The 20,622-nt window shown below is 44.7% G+C and overlaps 2 protein-coding genes across 2 annotated transcripts in view; one reads left to right on the forward strand and one right to left on the reverse strand.

The window, feature by feature from the left end:
• Positions 1-20,622, reverse strand: part of GABRA5 (gamma-aminobutyric acid type A receptor subunit alpha5) — a 96,124-nt gene that overhangs the window by 27,261 nt on the left and 48,241 nt on the right. The window contains exon 6 of the mRNA XM_075916457.1: positions 14,479-14,561. Within this exon, the coding sequence (XP_075772572.1) occupies positions 14,479-14,561 (83 nt within the window). The remainder of the gene's footprint in view (positions 1-14,478; positions 14,562-20,622) is intronic.
• GABRB3 (gamma-aminobutyric acid type A receptor subunit beta3) overlaps positions 1-20,622 on the forward strand; it is a 282,050-nt gene that overhangs the window by 10,221 nt on the left and 251,207 nt on the right. The window lies entirely within an intron of this gene.

Here is a 20,622-nt window from a genome sequence, read left to right on the forward strand (position 1 = left end):
CTTAATTTAGGATATATTATTTCTCTCAGAACTCAGATGATTACTTTGCTATTCTTTATCAGTATATTTCTGATTGCCTAAAGGAGGAAACCCTTTTGACTCCTTCTCTCGCCTCCTCTAAGCACACACTGCCAGCAGAAAAAGAAAGACGGTAAAGTTGGTACAATTATATAAAAATATAGACGTGTCTGAAACTCTTCAAAGCTTAAAAAATGAGTGAGTGCTAACTGATGGCTGCTTTCAATGAGCAGTTTATAAAAAGCTTGAGGAATTCTGATTATCTACCAAAATGATGATGTGAAATAATGTTTGCTAGACTCCTGGCCAATGAGCCATATGACGTAATTTTTCAAAATCAACAAACACTCTAAGGGTATGTCTACACTACCCTCCTAGTTCGAACTAGGAGGGTAATGTAGGCATACCGCACTTGCAAATGAAGCCCGGGATTTGAATTTCCCGGGCTTCATTTGCATAAGCGGGGAGCCGCCATTTTTAAAACCCCGCTGGTTCGAACCCCGTGCAGTGCGGCTACACGGGGCACGAACTAGGTAGTTCGAACTAGGCTTCCTAGTTCGAACTACCGTTACTCCTCATTTGCCCACTGCCTGATAGAGCAACCAACCAGGGCTGCTGAAGGAAGCAGGCAGAACTTTCTCCTCATCCCCTCAGCAGGCCCATGCCATTGTCACAGGAAGTGATGCAGGAGGAGAGCTGAGAAGCCCACTTACCCAGGGCCACTCCATACCCCCCTGCAGGACTTGGCCTAGGGGAGGATTGGTGGAGGGGGATTGAAGAGCACTGAGAGCTGCCTCCAAGGCCAGCCTAGAAGAGGGAGAGAGGATCCTGGCAGAGCCCTCCTCCCAGCCTGTGGGAGAGAGGGTTGAAGAGCCCAGGAAGAGCAGAGATGAGAGAGGGGCCGAACTGATATGGGGTCAGACTTGATGGGGGATGTGGGCAGATATGGGGGTGGAATAATGGGCAGATCTGATGTGCAAAAAGAACTGATGAAGAGGCTGGGGAAGTAGAATTTTTTTGGAGTCTGGGGTGGAGGTTTGAGGGGCAGAATGATTTGCCTGGCAAGGGTTAGGCAGATGCGGGGGTGGAAGCGTGTGGAGTAAAATTACATTCCCCAATGCATTTGGGAATGATGGCAATACTAATAGTCAGAAACTCACACTGGGGAGGATTATGGGGAGTTCAAAAAACAAATAGACCCCAAATGCCCAACATAATCCTTTTTACATAGTCTTATGATTTTTTAAGTCTGACTGATGATTCGGGGAGGGGCTAACTCGTGATTTTTGAACTTCTGAGGTTTGTGAATCCTGGCCTAAGAAAACATGAGAAAGAGTCTGTAACAAGACAAACCACTAGCCTGTAAAGACGTAAATATCCCTGCTATCATATAACTGGGTGTAGAAGGAATCTATCTATATATTTTAGTAATGTCTGTCTGTCTATCTCTGAGCCTGTTTGTCCAAGAACTCCTCCTAAATGGTAATAGCTAGAACCACCATCCTCTTATCCTAACTTAAAGCAAGGTCAGGGTTTCGTTGTGCCAAGGAAACAGAAAGTGCTAGGAATGAGTCTGTTTTCCATAACATGGAAAGGGAGGAGCACAGAGAGGAGGGACATGATACTTAGAGTGGCCACTGAGGCCAGTGAGCACAAGGGAGAGCTATATGAGAAGCAGCAACTGGGGGCAACCACACCACCAAGAGAGAGGCCGACAGGGTTGGGGTTCTGCTATCTTGCCTGCCACCAGACCAGGAAAGTAGCTGTCCTGCCCCCAAGTCCCTCCCTGTCTGGCCCTTGACCACAGCACCAGAAGTGGGGAGAGAGAAAAGGCCTCTTGTGGCTGGAGGGGCTAGGAGGAGATTGAAGGCCCCTGGCAGCTGGGGAAGTTGCAGGGGAGTAAAAGTTCCGGTCAGAAGAGGGGGCAAAAGATAGGACTCTCCACCCTGAGCCACTCCTCACTCCCAACACATACACCCATGACTCCCTTCCCTGACTTATGCATCCCCCACACTGCCAGCTCCCTGCCCAGAAGGACCCAGCAATGCCAGGTAATTCTTCATATATGGACCCAGGTTGCAATAGGACAGTACCTGTAAGAAGTGTAAAGTGACTTTCACCGCTGACAGGGGTAGGGTTGCCAGCTTTCTAATCACAGAAAACCAAGCACATTGACCCCATCCCCTGACCTGCCGCTTCCTCGAACCCCCATCCCTGCCCCAACCCTTCTTTGAGGCCTTACTCATTCCATCCGGACTCTCTTGGTTGCTCACTCTCTCCACCCTTATTCACTCATTTTCACTGGGCTGGGACAGGGGTTTGGATGCAGGGTGGGAGGGGTTGAGGCTGGGGGTGCAGACTTCGGGGTGGGACCAGAAATCAGGGATTCAGGATGTGGGAGGAAGCTCCAGGCTGAGGCAGGGGAGCGAGGATGCAGAAGGAGGTGCATTCACTGGCTGGGGATGCCTGCTCTGGGGTAAGATGAGGGATGAGGGAATAGGGTGCAACAGGGGGCTCCAGCCTGTGGCATGGTGCTGGGTTGCAGAGAAGGCTTGGGATGTAGGGACTAGGTGGTGCTTACTCCAAGTGGCTCCCAGGAGCAGTGACATGTCCCTAGGCAAAAAAGCCAGGGAGCTCTGCACACAGGCAATCCCCCCACCCCGCTCCCATTGGCCACGGTTCCCCGCCAATTGAAGCTTCGGAGCAGGCACTCAGGGATGAGGTAGTGTGAAGAGCTCCCATGACAACCCCTATACTTAGAAGCTGGAGGGACATTCCAGCCACTTCCAGGAGCAACACAGAGCCAGGGAGGGAGCCTGACAACCCTGCACCAACCAGATCTTGAATGGCCTGGTCAGTGGTGCTGAGCAGCACTGATGGAGGATGCTTTTCATCCAGGTGTTCTAGTCAAAAACTGGGCACCTGGCAACCCCATGGGGGTGTGGCATTTGCTTCACCTTCCATGCAGTTGAAACAGCCCACCACTTTACAATGCCAGCTCCCAAGCATGTTTCTTGGAGCCACTTTCTATGTGCTCTGAGGACTGGGAACTTCTGGTGGGATTGTGTGCTTGCCATGATATTGTTCCTTCTATTCAACTGGAAGCATGATTCCTGCAGTTATTGAAGATGGGACAGGGAAAATAGGCATCAGAGCAGAGATGCAGGGTAGCCCTGGCTTATAAGGGATCTCCTAAAATCAGTAGGCTGGACCACCTAAGTGTGTTGGCTGTGGACAAGTATTTTTAACAGAGCCGCCACTTGGAAAATATAGCACTCAAGTCAAAATGTTTAGAGCTTCTTCGCCTCTGCACATAAAATACCCAAATTAGGATGATTTAGATCAAATGTACAAGTCAGTGGGAACTGTGTATGTGTGGATCATTTACAGGATCTGACCTTAAATCACCACCAAATTAAAAGATAATACAGGATGAACCTCCCTAGTCCAGCACTCTCAGGACCTGACCTGCACCGACCCAGAGACTTTGCCAGACCGCAGAAGGTCATTATTGTCTAGCAGCATTACCAACTCTTTCACTGCTTACTAGCTCTTAAAAGACATTCAGGGGTATATTACAGCTAAATAACATCACAGAGCTCTGAGAGCCAGGACTGGTGATTATAAACAAACTTTTTGGGACAGCGGGGAACTTGGCCACACCAATGATAAGTTGATATCTGGCTAACTATAATCATGCTGGACCACAGATGTTGCCAGACGAGAGACGTCAGCCTGTAATTACCTGCATGGCTTACCCAGAACAATTGTGTTTGATACCCAGATGATGAGATACAAAACAATTTAAGAAGAATTTTGAATTCTTGAATATATGGAAGACTAAAGGTCTACTGGATCCTGTAGCTGCTGCATTACTAGAATCTACCAAATTCTAAAGTAAGCTGTAAAATATCGCATAAATCTGGACTAAATATGTCCAAAATTACTCTCAGATGACTAATAACTGGTTGAAGAAATAAAGGTGTTCTAAAGAAAGCTATCTTCACACTTATATTTTGTTCATTTTATCTGTCTAGCTACATTCTTATACTATCTTTGTCACTACCGTGACACCAGCAGAATGATTAAACTTGGAACTGCTGCTAATCCTTATCAGTAGTAGCCTACTGTCGAGATCCCAGGCCCATGAACTGGTAAAGATAAATTATCAGATTATACAAATGGGATTCTTTTAATTATAAAGGATTTTATCTGTCATGCAATACAAAATATTTGAATTTTGATAACTATTTTTTATGGGATTTGGGGATATATATTTTAAAGGCTGAAATATCTGCCCTATGGAATTGGGCTTCACTTTTTAAAAAATATGGAATTGGAATTGTGCAAACCAAAAATATGTTTCACTTAGACATACATTAAACATGGAGTTAAGGAATTTTGTTAAGGCCAAAAACTAATTAAAAATTAATTGAAAACTCAAGAGACTGATATAACAGAGCTCCTGACCTCTATCAATTTGTGCTTTAAAATGGGTAATGAAACTCCTTTTAATTGATCTGTTTTATGTGTTGCTTATTCATTGTCTCCTAGACTTACTTACTGGAGACTGTTAAAATAGAATTGCTGAGTTCCAGGTTTATTGTCTTTTGAAGATTTCTGTGCCAAATGTATTTGTTTGTATCTGAAAAGATGCTGTTACTAACTGATGAAAACAGATTTAGGTCCAGGAATCAAACTGTGCTCTTTCTAGTTTTGTGTATCAACACTAGTTATAAATAAGGAATCTGTACTTGATAATGACTGTGAAAATGAGGTCAAAATTTAGCTCTGTAATTGGAACTTTTAATTAACAGTTTTGTTGAACATGTGTCAGCCAGAATACAATCCAACTTATAATTCACTAAGCACTAAAAGCATAAAGAAAAGTAGTAAAAAATGTAGTTTCATATAAAAACTAAGTAGATGTGATACTGAATACAGACAGAGCAAATCTGTTGGGGAGAAGCTGCATTGCTTCATATAGTTTTCAAAGTAGAATTGTATTTTAACTGGGATGAAAAAAATTGTATCCACATATCTATGGAATGACAGCATAAATCGAAGATTTTTAAACAGTATACTGATTTATAAAACTAATTCTTGTATGATGTCTAGATAGTATGGTTACGAGGGACTTACAATAAATAAAACAAGGATTGGAAAGCAATGATACAATGTAATACTGCCAATGCATGAAACAATGGCTCCTGGCCTGTAGCTCATCTAGCGTTCTACTTTGCATGTTATGGGGCAGCTTGGAATGTGCAGTAACTTTCCCTGAGCATGCTGGAGGTTCTGTGAGTAGCAGGCAGGGCTAGCTGTGAGTCAGAACTGTTTTGGGAACTAGGAATAGGAATATTTAGGCACAAAAGTTTACACTTTTGTTTTGTGTAGCAGACTCAAATGCAGTTGCTCTCTTTCTGTATGTCATACAGCTGTGAGACTTTTGAATGCTGGTCAAAACCAGGTCTGAAGCCAATTTGTGTAAATTTTACATCAGACAGTTAAATGTCCAAGGTGCTATATCTCTCAGATCTGACTGCCCTCACCTATCAGACATAGAAAATTGAGAAAGGTTTCAAAGGAAGTCTCCACCCAATCCTTCTCAAACCAAACCCTGATTTCTCCTTTTTCCCTTTTGCCTTAAAATGTTTTCCAAATCTTTTTTTTAATTGTTCTTCATGACAAGCCTCATAGACACAGTTCATCTCCAGTAAAGAGATTGCTTACTAAGCAGACAGTATGAGGCTTGCAACCTTTATAAATTTGTTTGTAACAGCAGGTATCTTTGCAGCTCTTTCAAAAGATGCTGACTGTGTTACTGGAAGGCACTTCCAAAAAAAACAAGCCCCATCAAAACATTTAAATTATATGTGATCTTGCCTATTTGGTGGCTGCCTTATCTACAGATGGGACACCAGATGTTCAGCTAGTGTGCTTCAGTGGAATTATATCAATTTATAACAGTGGAGGATCTGACCCAGAGTTTGCCCCAGACATGTCTGTAACCTGGAATTACATATGATTGTAAGCTGCACACAAAAGTTTAAATGTAAGTGATGGAAGAGAGTGCCATTCAGGGTTCATGTGGTACACAGCCTGTGCTCACAATAGTTTCTGCTCAGCTCCCTCTATCCTCCTCCTTATCTCTGCTATAAATCTAGCCAAGATAAATTTATTGGCTTCTAAAACAATGTGAAGTTATGAATTTTCTGAACTAACAAATATGCAGTTGCTCATTAAAAACAGCCATTCTTCTGAGGACTAGAGGGTAACAAAGGTGCTCATTTATAAATGACGCTAGACATAGGTGTCAACTGCATGAGTGAGCCAAGGCTGAAGCACCCATGGAAAAAATGGCAGATTCTGAGCACGCACCAGAAGGCACCCTTTGCCTCACTCCAGCACCTCCTGTCCACTGTGAATCAGCTGTTCCACAGCATGTAGGTTATGCTAAGCAGGATTGGGGAGGAGTGAGGGGGAGGGGGTGGAATGGGATTGGGAAAAGGCCATTGTTCTAATGCTTCCCTCTGCAATAAATCCTGAGCATACACAAATAAATTAAAAGCCTTAGGAAAAAGTTAAGGATGTAACCCCCTTCTGCAAGAGCACCTCAGCAGTGACCACATCAGCTGCACTTTTATGGCCAAATGAAAGTCAGTAGTGATATAATCTTGACCTGTTTAGCTCCCAAGGCACAAACCATGAGTTAAAAGAGAATCTTCATTGTGTTGTCAGTATTATGATCGCTCTGTGAGCAAGTGACTAGATTCACAACATTAGCTATTCCATTCTACAACACCAGGCAAAAGTTCACGTTGCTGGTGTAACTTGGTGTGGGAAGTTAATTGGTATGGAAGTGCAAATGCACACACAGTTATGGAGATACTACACACAGAAAATTGGCTTAACCAGATAATTACATAATATTAACTAGACTTCCATCTTTCCATAATGCAGCAGTTCACACCTTGAAATATTAGGCAAGCATTAACTCACAAATAATAACTACTTCATCTTCAGGACAACCCAGTGATCAAAGTTAAAAGGATTTAATTAACACCAGCAGTAAAATGAGATTTTAGGAGTTAAGTCAGTTGTCTGGGCAGGGGGTTCTGTGGTCTCTGGATTAGACATCTGTCTGTCTGACCAAAGCAGTGGGTTGTAATCCTCATTCTGACACTCATCTGCTGTGTGACTTTGAGAAAAGTCAATTAACTTCTCTCTGCCTCAGCTATTCTAGCTATTTACTTGCTTCCATATGGGTACCTTAAGTGAACTCTGCTTCTAAACTACTACCAAGGCTAGTCAGTGAACAAGATGCAACAACAGTTTACAGTTTTGGGACCTTGCCTCTTTCACTTACTTTTTCTTTGTTTGTTTGTTTGTTTGTTTGTTTGTTTGTTTGTTTTTACCTCAGTGGATCAGTTTTGCTTTGACAAATTTAGGGAGTGAAGAATCAGTGCCAGGTGTATAATGGAAATCCTCCTTTGAACTCACCCATGAAGGAAGTTAGCTTTTTATCCATAATATATCAGTTTTAATACAAGAGCAAACTGCTAGGGTCAAATTCCTTGCTGGCATAAACTGATGTGGCTCCCCTGACTTAAATGGAGCTGAGTCTGTTTATGCCTTCATAAAACTTAGTCTCCAGAGTCCTCATGCCAAGGTTTATCCTTGGTCTCCTTTTTTTTCTCCAAATAATCTTGCTCCCAGTGTTCTCTCTGGGTATGTCTACGCTGCAGAGTTTTTCCGGAAAAACAGCCATTTTTCCAGAAAAACTATACTTACGTCCACACTGCAATTGCGTTCTTTTGACAGAAAGTCAAAAGAACTCAGGGATTTTTTCTGACAGTGGTAAACCTCTTTCTATGAGGAAGAAGCCTTTTTCCAAAAGAGCTCTTTCGGAAAAAGGCGAGTGTGGATGTGGAAGAGAGTTTATTCGAAAGAAGAGGCCTCCAGGAAAAAAGCACAGGTGCACTGGTGTCCACTCCATCCATAGTAATCACAACTTAAATGCGAGATATCATCCATTCAGTGTGGATGCTATGTTTTGAAAAAGCACATGGCTTTTTCATCGCACTTTTGCTGTGTAGACGCTCTCTTCCAGAAAAACTTCTTCCGAAAGATGCCTGCAGTCTAGACATAGCCTGTATGTGGTGTGCTTGTGCAGTCAATCAGGAGAAATTCAAATGCTACCCAGCTGACTAGCAGAGTGCCCACAGCTAGGTTTTATGTTGCTATTGGTGGTGCACATTTGCACATGCCTTGGAGAACATAAAATTATTCTGCATGTAGATAGAAAAAAATCCACACATAAATGGAAAAGATTAGAGGGAACGTTGATTGCTACCATGTGACTCTTAAGCGCCCTTACACTTAATATGGCAATGTAGCTGAAGGAGGTTACACATATTCACATAGGGTATGTCTACACAGCAGTGTAATTTCAGAATAACTGGCATTATTCTAAATTATCATAGTCCATACCTATACTACAAGCAGTCATAATGTCAACATAAAAGTGAGCTGGAGGACTTCTTACTCTGACTTCTATAGCCCTCATTTTAGGAGGAGGAAGGGAAGTCAGAGGAAGAGTGCTCTAACTCAGACTTCCTTCCGTGAAGATATCACCAAAAGCTGAAATAAGCTATTTTGACTTCAGCTACGCAATTGACGTAGCTCAAGTTGTGTAGCTTATTTCGGCTTTAGCCCTGCTGTGTAGATGTGCTCATAGGGTACGTCTACACTGCAATGCTATTGTGGGATACCAAAGGTATCCCGCAATAACTACTTTGTGTCTTTTGAACGTGTCTGCTCTTGCAAAATATGATGGATGTGCTGTTACAGCATCCCTGTAATCCTCATTACACGAGGGATAAGGAATGTCTCAAAACAGTGTTTTATTTTGAAATTTGGTGCTGTGTAGATGCATCAAGTTTTGAAATAGCCTATTTTGAAAAGGAATTGAAATAAGATACTTAATTTGCATAGTGCAAATTCTGTATCTTATTTCGAGCTAAGGGTGCAGTGTAGATGCACCCATACAGTGCTTTTTCTGGAATTGCACCAGCTGCACTGTACACTGGAGCCTGTTATCTCTGAGCAGGTACTTTTGTATTAAAGTTGAGGCCAGCTACAATCTAATTCATTTAATTCATTAGATGCTGCCTTTCACCTCCTAGCCTGGTGCCAATGTGACCTTTCATTTGGCAAAGACAAAGCACTAAAAGGTATTATTTCTACTCTGGTATTTCTGACTGTTTTGCGGTGAAGTAAGATGGTGAGTCCTCCTCCAGGAAGGGGCTTAAGCACTGCAATGCTAAGCACTGCAGCACCCAATTTCTAACTACCTAGAAAATCACAGGAACAGTGCTCTGATCCATAGAACCTGCATTAGGCAGCTTGGCTCCCTATACAGCGAATGAGGATCGATCAGCGTCCCAGAAGGCGATCCACAAAAAGCAAGCAGGCTAGGTGGATAACCACCTAAGCAAGCAATAAGAGAGGCCAATGAAATGGGGAATATGCTAATCTGCCCCTCTCAAAAGGATAGACACATTCCTGCAGCTGAAGTTAGACAAGTATCTGTTTGCCTTCTGCAAACTGAGGGAAAGCTAAGTTGGGGCAGAGGGAGGCTGAAATAAAACTTGGCAGGAAGAGAGGCAAGACCTTCCTTATGACCTAGCTGATAGGGTACTCACTCAAGATGTGGGAAACACCTGCTTCAAATCCCTTCTCTGTATAACAGGGGAACAAGGATCACCCCCTCCCTCTTAAGATGAGTTACCCTGACCATTAGGCCATTGTTCTAATGCTTCACTAGCCCAAATAATTAAAGTAGAACAACTTCAGTACTGAATATACAGTGGGAGTGACTGTGCAGTCCATTGGTTAGAGCTCTCACCTGAGAAATCCCTTCACGCTGGGTGGGGAATTGAACTGGGATTTTCCCAAAGCCCCAGTGAGCACTCTAACCCAGTGGTGGGAAATCTGGGGCCTTACGACCTCATGCAGCCCATCTGGGTAATCCAACTGAGGGACACAAGACGTTTTGCTGACAGTGATTGTCTGCAGGCACTGCCCCCCTGAGCTCATAGAGGCTGTGGGTCTCTGTTCCTGGCCAATGAGAGCTGTGAGAGTGGCACCTACATGCAAAGAGGACAGAGAGCTGTGCAGGCCACCATTTCCTTCAGCTCCCATTGACCCGGAACAGAGAAATGTGGCCACTGGGAGCTGATGCCTGTGGACAGCCAGTGTAAACAAAAATTCTCACTGCCTGTAATCAGATTACCCTATTGGGCTGCATGAGGTCTCCAGGCCACAGGCTGCCCACCACTACTCTAACCACTGGGCTAAATGTCTCCTTCCCAGATTCTTTTATGTGAACTCACTTGAGGGGCTTAGGCTAATTTGAGAATCCCTACCAGTTTAGACCCTGCAAGTGGACAAAAATGCATCTTTCCAGGTTTTATCTGTACTGGGGCTTAGGCAGAAAATCATAAGTATCTGGGTGTCTACTGTGAGGCAGCACCGCACATGTCCAGAGAGTGAGTTTAGATGTGGTGGCAGCTTAGCAGGAATTGTGTGGGTTGCAGCAGTTCCTAAAAATGGGACTTATCCATGAAGGTACTAGTTGCCTAACACGTGTGGTGTTCATTCTATATCACTATGCACATTTTCCCCTCCCCCCACGTCCCGTCCTGCCATCCCCTAGTTACCCCTTACTTTGAATTATTTTGGCAAAATATCTTGTTGCTACAGAACAAAGTCCCATCTACTTACAGTACTCACAGAGCCCCCATTACTGTAGCCTTTCTGAGGGTACGGCTATACTGTGGGTTTTTTTTCTGGAAGAGGCATGCAAATACCACTTGCATTTGCACACCTTCTTCTGTTTTTTTTCCCGAAAGAGGCTTTTCTGCCATTTGGCCCCATCTACCCAGGGCCAAATATTGGTGAAAACCCCTCTTTCAAAAGCCCCGGTAAACTTCATTTTACGAGGAAGAAGGGGGCTTTCAAAAAAGGGGGGTTCTGATATTTGGCCCCATGTAGACGGGGCCAAATGGTGGAAAAGCCTCTTCTGGGGAAAAAAATGGAAGAAGCTATGCAAATTCGAGTGCTATTTGCATACCTCTTCTGAAAGAAAAACCACAGTGTAGCTGTACCCTGAGAGCTTAAAAATTTATAGTTGTCCTCACAATACACCTCTTGAGTAGGGAAGTACATTCATGCCTACAGGGACTCAGGCACAGAAAGGCTATGTGACTTGCCCACAGCCACACAGGAAGTCTGTAGTGGAGCAGGGACTTGATCCCACATGATAGACTATCCACTGAGCTATCCTTCCTCTTTAACAATTCTGATCCCAGGCACTCATAGAATTCAAACTTTAGCCATCTATCTTGGCTAAGCAAATCCTTCATCTTGGCAGGGAATAGATTAGATAAACTTTGTGGTCCGTTCCAACCCTATGGTTCTATCATTCTGTGATTCAAATCTAACTATAAGCCACCCACATGGAAAATAAAACAGCAAGATTGATCTTTGTCAGTACCAGAGAGTTTTTTAATATTGAAGGAATGTCATGCCACATTTGACTCTGCCTTTCAGAATATCAACAGTTCAATGTACATACATGCAACCAGAAAAAGCAATATCCTCCCGCCACCTTGATTACCTTCCAGTTGCTTCTCAAAAATCAACTCTCCTGCTCATCTGTCCATGTACTCACTCTTTTGTTCTGCCTCTTGCTACTCTGTGTGCCCACTGACTAGTTAGCATTCTTCCTTTCCCCAGCCCCCTCAACCTATTCTACTGATCTAGTGTTTAAAATTTACTTCCATTATATTTCCTGCTGTTTTTCTCCTGAAGGGCTGCTTATAAATATATTTAGGGGAAAGAGGAAGAGGAAAGAAGGAGAGGTGTATATGGGTTATAGCATGCTTATTATGAAATCCTTGTGGACCCTGTGGAAATGGAAAGCAGACTTGAAGAGGATGACTGGAGAGAGGGGACTGGGCACTAGACAGCCTGTGGTGAGGGCCAGTGGCCACCGTGGGAGGGCTCTGGGTTCCAGATCACACAGAAGTGGTGTGGCCTCAGGGGAAAGGGCATGAACATAGAAGGAAGAGGTGGGGCTAGGAGCTATTCTCCCCCAAGCAGAGGTTCAAGAGCCCATGCCTGTCTGGGTGGGGAGGAGAAAGAAGGTAGGAAAACTGAATCATATTGGACCTGCTCTGGCAAAGCATTTAAGAATATGCTTCAATGCTTTACAGAACTGGAGCCTTTGCTAACCTAAATACAAATTATAGTAAATAAAGTTACTTCTCACACTCGGAGCATTCACATAGAGATTCTTTACAGTAAATATGGTAAAGCCCTTAAATCTGCCAAATGAAATACTTCTACATTATGACCGTGTTGCACTTTAAAAGCCACAGTTGTCACTATATCAAAGAACAGTAGCAAACATCTGAAGCCCTTAACAGAAGTAGAAGAATGGTTCAGTGGTTTGGGTATTAACTTAAGAGTTAAGAAATGTGGTTGCAATTCCCTGCTTTATTATATACTTCCTGCATTGGCTTGGTTAAGTCACTTTTTTTTCTGTGCCTCAGTTCCCTGTATGTAAAATGAGGATATCGGCACTTCCCTACCTCACAGGGATATTTTTGCAGAAACACGTGAAAGATTGCAGTGAGCCCAGATATCATGGTGTTGGGAATACCTTAGAGGGTGAATTTTTTATTCTGATATTTATTGCAGTATGCAATTAGCTTCTCTCACACAAATCACGTGAATCCATGTATCTCATTTTATGATTTTGAAGTAAAATCTGTAGTTTGTTCTTAAATCTTTAAGTTAGGATTTTGTAATGCAAGTGAGTGACAGAACTATAAATTATATTGTCACTGGTTAACATCAATCCATTTAACTGATGCATTTGAACCTACCGTAAAAAACATTTGAATCTGGGTGTTTGTTTATTTGTTTATTTATTTGCACTTTGAGGGAAGGGAAATCAAGTAACCGAGTTTGATAACCATTACTGTATGCAGTATTTTTTTCTTGTTATCAACATTAGGGATCACAAGAAAACAATGCATAACAAATATTAAAGCAGCACACATACAGCAGATAAAAGCAAAGATTAATCTTGGTAGGATTATAGAATCTACATTGATACGTTTAAAAAACAGGAGGCAGGGAATCCATCAGTTAACTTGTTTCAGGGACTCATTAAAAACCCTGACTGGTAACTTCAAAAGCCTTTGGAGAGTTTCATTCCACCTGAAATCTGTGTTTTGATTACTGAAATAAAAAATATCTATTCTAGTAGCCTACTCTGTACTTTAATTAAGGGCTTTGTATTTAAATATAGCCATACAATCCCCTAAAGTTATTTTTAAAGTAAGCTGCTGGTAGGGCAGCATTATGGTGGATTACAGATTCAGGGTATCAAGAAATATCATCTCTTCGGCACACAATTTAGAGGATAATGTGTGCGCATATATGCGAACAGTAGTGTGCATGAAACTATAATGTTAGTATGTGTATGAATGCAGGTTTGTGTAACAAGCTGTAGAATTGGATTTATCAAAGATAAGATGAGTAGAATTTCCTGTTTTGCTAACTCCTAGATAGCTATAATCTATATTTGTAGCTTTAGGGGGTAGCCGAGTTAGTTTGTACAGAAAAAAAACAACAAATGGTCTGGTAGCACTTTATAGACTAACAAAACATGTAGATGGTGTCATGAGCTTTTGTGGTAGTCAGTGTTACATAGATAGAAAACATCGAGGGCACATCTACACAGCAGTGTATTTCCAAAATAACAAAGAGTGTGTCTAAACTACAAGCCTTTATTTTAAAATAATATTTAGCTGGAGAACTTCTTACTCCGACTCCTAGTAACCCTCATTTCACAAGGAATAAGGGAAGTCAAAGGAAAAGTGTTCTTCCTTCACTTCCTGTTGTGCAGACAGTGCCAAAAGGTGAATTAAGCTATTTCAACTTAAGGTATGTAATTGATGTAGCTGAAGTTGCATAGCTTAATCCGACTTTAGACCTGCTGTGTAGACATACTCCAAAGTGGTACATATGTAAGCTCTGAAGGAATATACTTGACACTTGGAAAAGTTCCACTTTTCCATACCTGTAAAAAAAATCAATAATTTAAAAAGTTATTTGGTTGCATCTAGTACTGAATAGGGATTATTAAAATACCCCCACTCTCTGTCATCCTTGTGACATGCAGTTTATCAGGATGTATACATGATCTGGAAAGTAGCTGCTACACAGAGTTTGCTCTCTATCAGACTTTAAAAGCTGGGATGGCTGATTGAAGGGAATCAGATCATCCATATCTAATGAAAGATGCACACAAACTGTCGTGGCTGAAAATGAAAAGACAAGTCAAAACTATAGTAATAGTTCTTAACCGTGACAAGAACTTACAGCTTCCAAATTTTAGTGGGCAAGCATGTGCATCCATGGGGAAGTCTTCAAGCTGCATGGGGCATTCAGCAGAAATGGTCAATCTGTGAGAAGAAAGAAACAAAATCTTCATTTTACTCATCACTATGTAGGCCCTTCACTGTTGGCTAGTTTCTGACATACACATTTTACATGGGGCTTCTCCTGTGAAATCAGAGCAATGCTCTGGTTACGTGGGATGTAACATACAACATAGGCACGTGTTTCGTGATGCAGGCTTGATCTTGCAGTTTTTACTTTGGTGAGCAGCCTTTAGTCTTGTAAATAATCCCAATGAAATCATTGTTACTACTTGAATGCAAGAGAACTAGTATGTTGTATGCTGTTGTATGTAGGCGATAGTTTTTTCAGGGGGGCCACTCCGAGAATTTGGTAAGTGGTCATGGACTGCACTGTATTAATGGAGGGGGTGCGGGATCTGGGGCAGAGTTCAGGTTCAGGAGGGAGCTCCAAGCAGAGGACTTGGGTGCAGGAGGGAATGTGGGATCTGAGAAGGAGTTTGAGTGAATGAAGAAGGAGTGACCTGAGGCAGGGGGCTTGGGGTATGAGAGGGGGTGCCAGGAACAAACTCTGGCCAGGAGGTGCATACCATAGGTCGCTCCTGGCTGGTGGCCCACATGCCACTCCTAGCATTTGGCTGATGGGGCAAGTATGTCTCTTTGTGCCCCTTGGTAGGAGGGGGGAAGCAGGGCTGTGTGTGCTGCCCATAACTGCAAGCACCAACCTACAGTGAAGATGGAGCTGGGGGGTGGGGAGGGGCAGCACACGGAGACCCACTGACCTCCTCCCCACAAAGGGCTCACATGCTTGCCCCAGTAGCTGGCCACTTTGAGTGACGTGTGGATCTGTGCAGGCGGTATATTGCCCACCCTGTGCAGGTGGTAGCCCATGCCTTTGGTTTGTTTGTGTCTTTCAACTGAAACTAAGGCTGTGTCCAGACTCCATGCCTCCGTCGACGGAGGCATGTAGATTAGCCAGCTCGGAAGAGGGAAATGAAGCCGCGATTAAAATAATCGCGGCTTCATTTAAATTTAAATGGCTGCCCCGATCTGCCGATCAGCTGTTTGTCGGCAGATCGGGGCAGTCTGGACGCGCCGCGCCGACAAAGAAGCCTTTCTTCATCGACACAGGTAAGCCTCGTGAAACCAGGTTTACCTGTGTCGATGAAGAAAGGCTTCTTTGTCGGGGCATCGCGTCCAGACTCTCCCGATCTGCCGACAAACAGCTGATCGGCAGATCGGGGCAGCCATTTAAATTTAAATGAAGCCGCGATTATTTTAATCGCGGCTTCATTTCCCTCTTCTGATCTGGCTAATCTACATGCCTCCGTCGACGGAGGCATGGAGTCTGGACACAGCCTAAATGACAGCTCCCATGAGGTTCTGCGGCAGCATAGCCAACTCAGAATGTTTGTGGTTTTGGACATTTGGTTTCTGAGGTTTTGGTTTCATTTTTCATCAAGTTAAAGCAACACCCAGTTTTTCACTGGCAACCAGTTCCAATTGGACATTTTTGGCCAATCTCCATTGTAAATCCTTCAAAGCAAGAATTGTCTCTTTTCTTTTTGTACAGCACTCAGCACAATTGGCTCCAATCCTGACTGGAATCTTTGGAAGCCACCACAATAGAAATATTTAACAATATGGATAAGGGTAGCAGGATTCAGGTCTCTGCCTCACATCGGGAATGTTCCCGTGCTCTCCTTCTTTGGAATAAAAGTCAAGGCTCTTATGTGGATGTTCCATTTTCAGATCCTGTAGATCAGAAGCACTGTATTTTTGTCTCTGTCCCATCCTGGAATTATGCTGAAGTCTGTGGAGCACAGTCCTGGTAGCTCAGTGACAAACCTCTTTCTTTGCAAAAATCTGTGGTGGAGCCTATACCAGTGTGCTCTGGTTTCCCTTGCAGATGCCACAGCACTAATTATAGGGAGCTGGAGCTGCTGCAAAGCAGTACGAGGCTCGCAGACCTCATGCTGCGCATCATGGCACAATTCGTCCAGACTGCCCACATGCTGCTCCAACAGGATGACAACCAGCCCCAAATGGACCTCTTCACTCAGGTCCTGGAACTCCTGCAAATGCCCCTCAATCCTCTGGACACTGTTGAATGCTGCTTCTAGCAGTTCAGACTGGTGGGACCCATTGTCAAGCAGTGATGGGACAACCAACAGTGGATCCAGAACTTTTGCATGCAGAAGGCCACCCTCCTGGAGCTCTGCGAGTGGCTTGCCCCTGCCCTAATGCAACAGGACACCCATCTGCAACCTGCCATCATCCTGCAGAAACACATCGCTATCGTCCTCTGGAAGCTTGCCGTGCCAGGCAGCTACCATTCTGTCAGGAACCAGTTTGGCATGGGGAAATCCACAGTTGGGGCCATGCTCCTGCAAGTAGCCAAGGCCATCAATCACATGTTGCTACAGAGAATTGTCACTCTGGAAAATGTCAACAGCATCATTGATGGCTTTGCCAACATGGGCTTCCCCAACTGTTGGGGGCTATAGAGGGCACCCACATTCCCATCCTGGCCCCCAACCACCGTGCCTCAGAAGGCACAAGATGTCTGCATCTTCCAGAACTCTTGCCTGTTCCGGAAGATGCACGCCAGCACTTTTTTCCATGACCACACTGTCAGGGTCACAGATGTGGACATGTTCATGTGCATCCTGGGTGATGCAGCCTACCTCTCGCTCCTCTGGCTTATGAAGCCTTACACAGGACACCTGGACCTCACCAAGGAGAACTTCAATGCTAGGCTGAGCAAGTGCCGCATGGTTGTGGAGTGTGCATTCAGCTACTTAAAGAGGAGGTTCAGGAGTCTCCTCACCCACCTGGAACTCAGAGAGCACAACATCCCCTTTATGGTGGTGGCCTGCTTTGTGCTCCACAACCTCTGTGAGAGCAAGGAGGAGACTGTACTACCAGGGTGAGGGGCAGAGGCTGAACAGCTGGCCAGGGCTTACTAGCATCTGGACACCAGTGCCATACAATGAGTACATCAAGGGGATGTGCTCATCCATGAGGCCTTGAGGGAGAGTTTCAGCCAAGGCTAACCATGAGACTCTCCCCTTTGCCTCTCTACAAGCCCGCCCCCCCAGCATTCCCCTTGTGTGCCTTTCCTCTCCCACCGCTCCCTTTCCCTGCCCCCCTCCCCACCTTCCCACCTCCCCTGCAGAGCAAATAAAAAAGCCTTTAAAAAAAACCAAGTATGTTTATTTGGGAGTGTGACGGGTCTGATCTATCTGCTAGTGACCAGTCCGGTCTGTCCGCCGTATTGTCTTTACCCTGACCCTTTTCAGATATCCCAAACTTCCCCTTAGTCTTGTCTTGGAGTCGCTATGCTAGAAAGTCTGCCTACACCTTTAACTGCGCCGGGCCTCCACCTGTAGCTGGGGGTGGGGTGGGGGAAGTGGTGCGCTATCTCCATCTCTGCTCATTGGGTATTCCCTCCTCAGAGGGCAAGAGGGAAGGGGGGCCTGGGCCCGTCCTCACTCACGGGCCCCAGCCAAGGGCCCTAAGGACATGGACCTTCTGTGGTCCGGTCCGGCTGACAGAGGCTCCTTGCCAAAACCCATCAGCCCGTGGGCTTAGTGCTGCCATGCCCTGGGCTGCTTCCTGTCTCCCACTGGCCTGGCCGCTTCGGCGTGGGGCTTACCTGGACCTCCAGCGGCTTGATCGCCGCGCTTTGCCCCCAAGCTTGGGTCCCTGTGGTGCCACGGGGGCCCCACTGGCACTCAGCCTCCCCCCACACATGCCACATACACACACATACACACACACACACACATCCTCTCTTGGTGCCGGGCGGCGTTTAAATTCCCTGCTGCTTCTGGCATCCGACGTGACATCGCTCTGACGTCACGTGCGTGGCTCTGCCTACCCCATTGTGTTTGGGATGCGTTTTATCCGCCGCGTCTGGGGCAGCAAGACATTCTGCAGCCTATGAGCACCCGGCACAATGCCGGTACCTTGCCCCCCATGCCATGAACAGGACATTCGCGATGGGGGCTGCAGTGCATGGCTGCGGCATCCCGTCACAGGGAGATATAAAAAAAAGGAAGGACTAGGGAAAGAATTTGGAATGAGGAAAGAGCAGCGAGTTGGTCTTAGGGATGGGGCTGGAACTGGCACTTGCCTCAGTCAGCTCAGGAAGCTTCAGCTGCCCTCAAGGTCCCACCACCCTAAGTTCTGGGGCCCTGGCATGTCCTGGGGGCACTAAAAGGGGAAGCCTCTGGGACTGGGTGGGGGAGGGGAAGGTGCTGACAAAGATCTTCATGTGCCACAAGCCCTTTTCTTGCAGACTGCTGCTTTAAGCTCTGCAGGAGAAGGGGAGCAGTGGAGCTGGCTGGTGTGGCCAGAGCAGCCACAAGTGCAGCTGTGAGAGGTCGCTGGAGGCCAATTATTTCAAATTAGCAGCACCAGTGCTTCCACATTAATGCTTTTCCGAAATAACAATTTCAAAATAAGTGTTATTCCCCCAGGAAAGCAGGAGTACAAATAATCAGCCTGTTATTTTGAAATAACGGGCTTGGTAGTGTGGACACTCCACTTGCCATTTCAAAACAAGGGGGGTTATTCCAAAATAACTCCCTAGTGTAGACCAGGGCTGAGACAGTACAGAATGAGGAAAATGGCAATGTGGGGAGAAGAGGAATGAGTGTGCATGGGGAAGAGAAGAAGATGGAAAACAAGGGATACATAATGCATCTGGAAAGGTAACATCAGCAGTAAAGAGACAGAAAATTCAACTTGATGGAAATGATACACCATTTCTTACTGACAGACTGAAAATATTGCTTCTAAGATGTGGTAAGAACAATAGGTGAGGTTCAGGTCACCATCCCTGAGGCAAGGATGTTTAAAAAAAACTTTAAAACCCAGAACATAAAAGGTAAGATGGCTTCCAGGTTACGTGTACTTTCAACAGCTATAAACCCATTTCCTGCTCACCTGTTCTGAGATTGCCATTCTATAACCATCAGACACGCGATCATCTCCAAGAAGAATCATGTAACTGCAGCAAAAGAATATACCTCATCTGAAATAAACTGGGATCTCCTGAAAAGTGGCCATATTGATATCTTCACTCTGTTTCTCAGAAACCTCTCTGTCTTGAATAACTCTAATATCTATGGGGAGTGAGCTGTAGTTATCCCGGTGTTTTGTCAAATGGCACACACAACCCAAACAAATTGTTCCCATGACTTAAAATTGAAAGAGGAGGAGGAGCTGCAATGGGAAGGTTGCTTGCTATCTTCCCAATTTACAAGGAGCCCAGAGTTGTCTTGTACAGTCCGTCAGACATGCTGACTCACCCAACCTTTGTTTTTTCTCACCTTCTACACAGCCTAGAACTAGATTTCTCTTCACCCCAGTGACTGCCTCTGAAAAGGAGAGATACAAAAACTGCCCATCTATATCCAAGATCAAATCCCCTTGGTTATAACTTCAGTCTGCTGCGCCTACAGGAGTGGATCTAGCCAAATAGCTATTTAAGAAAAAAAATTAATGTATGCAGAGGTTGGCTGCTAGGCTGTCAGTATTGGCAGCAGATGTATCCAGGCTCCAAACCAGCCATTTTCTCTCTCCCGTCTTTTTTAAAAGTACAGGCAGTCCCCGGGTTACGTACAAGATAGGGACTGTAGGTTTGTTCTTAAGTTGAATTTGTATGTAAGTCGGAACTGGTACATATTGTAGGGGAAACCATAGCCAAACATTTCTCCAGAGCTCAGTTTTATTCTCCCACACCTCACTTCCCTCAGTCCTTTATTCTCAAGCTGAGGTGTCTGCTGAGAAAAGCCGCTCCGCGTCTCCCTGGTCTGCTGAGGGGGCCACTAGCTTCACGTCTCCCTGGTCTGCTGGGGGGAAGCAGCTAGTGCGGGGTTGCCTCACCCCGTTTGTAAGTAGGGATCCGATGTAAGTCGGATCCATGTAACCCAGGGACTGCCTGTAATTCAAAATAACATGCAGCAGGGAGGGGTTAAAATAAAAATGGCCACCTTTCCACAAGTTTTGTTCTCTATATCAAGCAAGTACTTCCACAAATGAAAGTGGTCTAATATATTCATAGGGCAGCAACTTACTCTAAATGTAATATACAGTT

This window comes from Pelodiscus sinensis, chromosome 1 (assembly GCF_049634645.1).
Source record: "Pelodiscus sinensis isolate JC-2024 chromosome 1, ASM4963464v1, whole genome shotgun sequence".
NCBI lineage: Eukaryota > Metazoa > Chordata > Testudines > Trionychidae > Pelodiscus > Pelodiscus sinensis.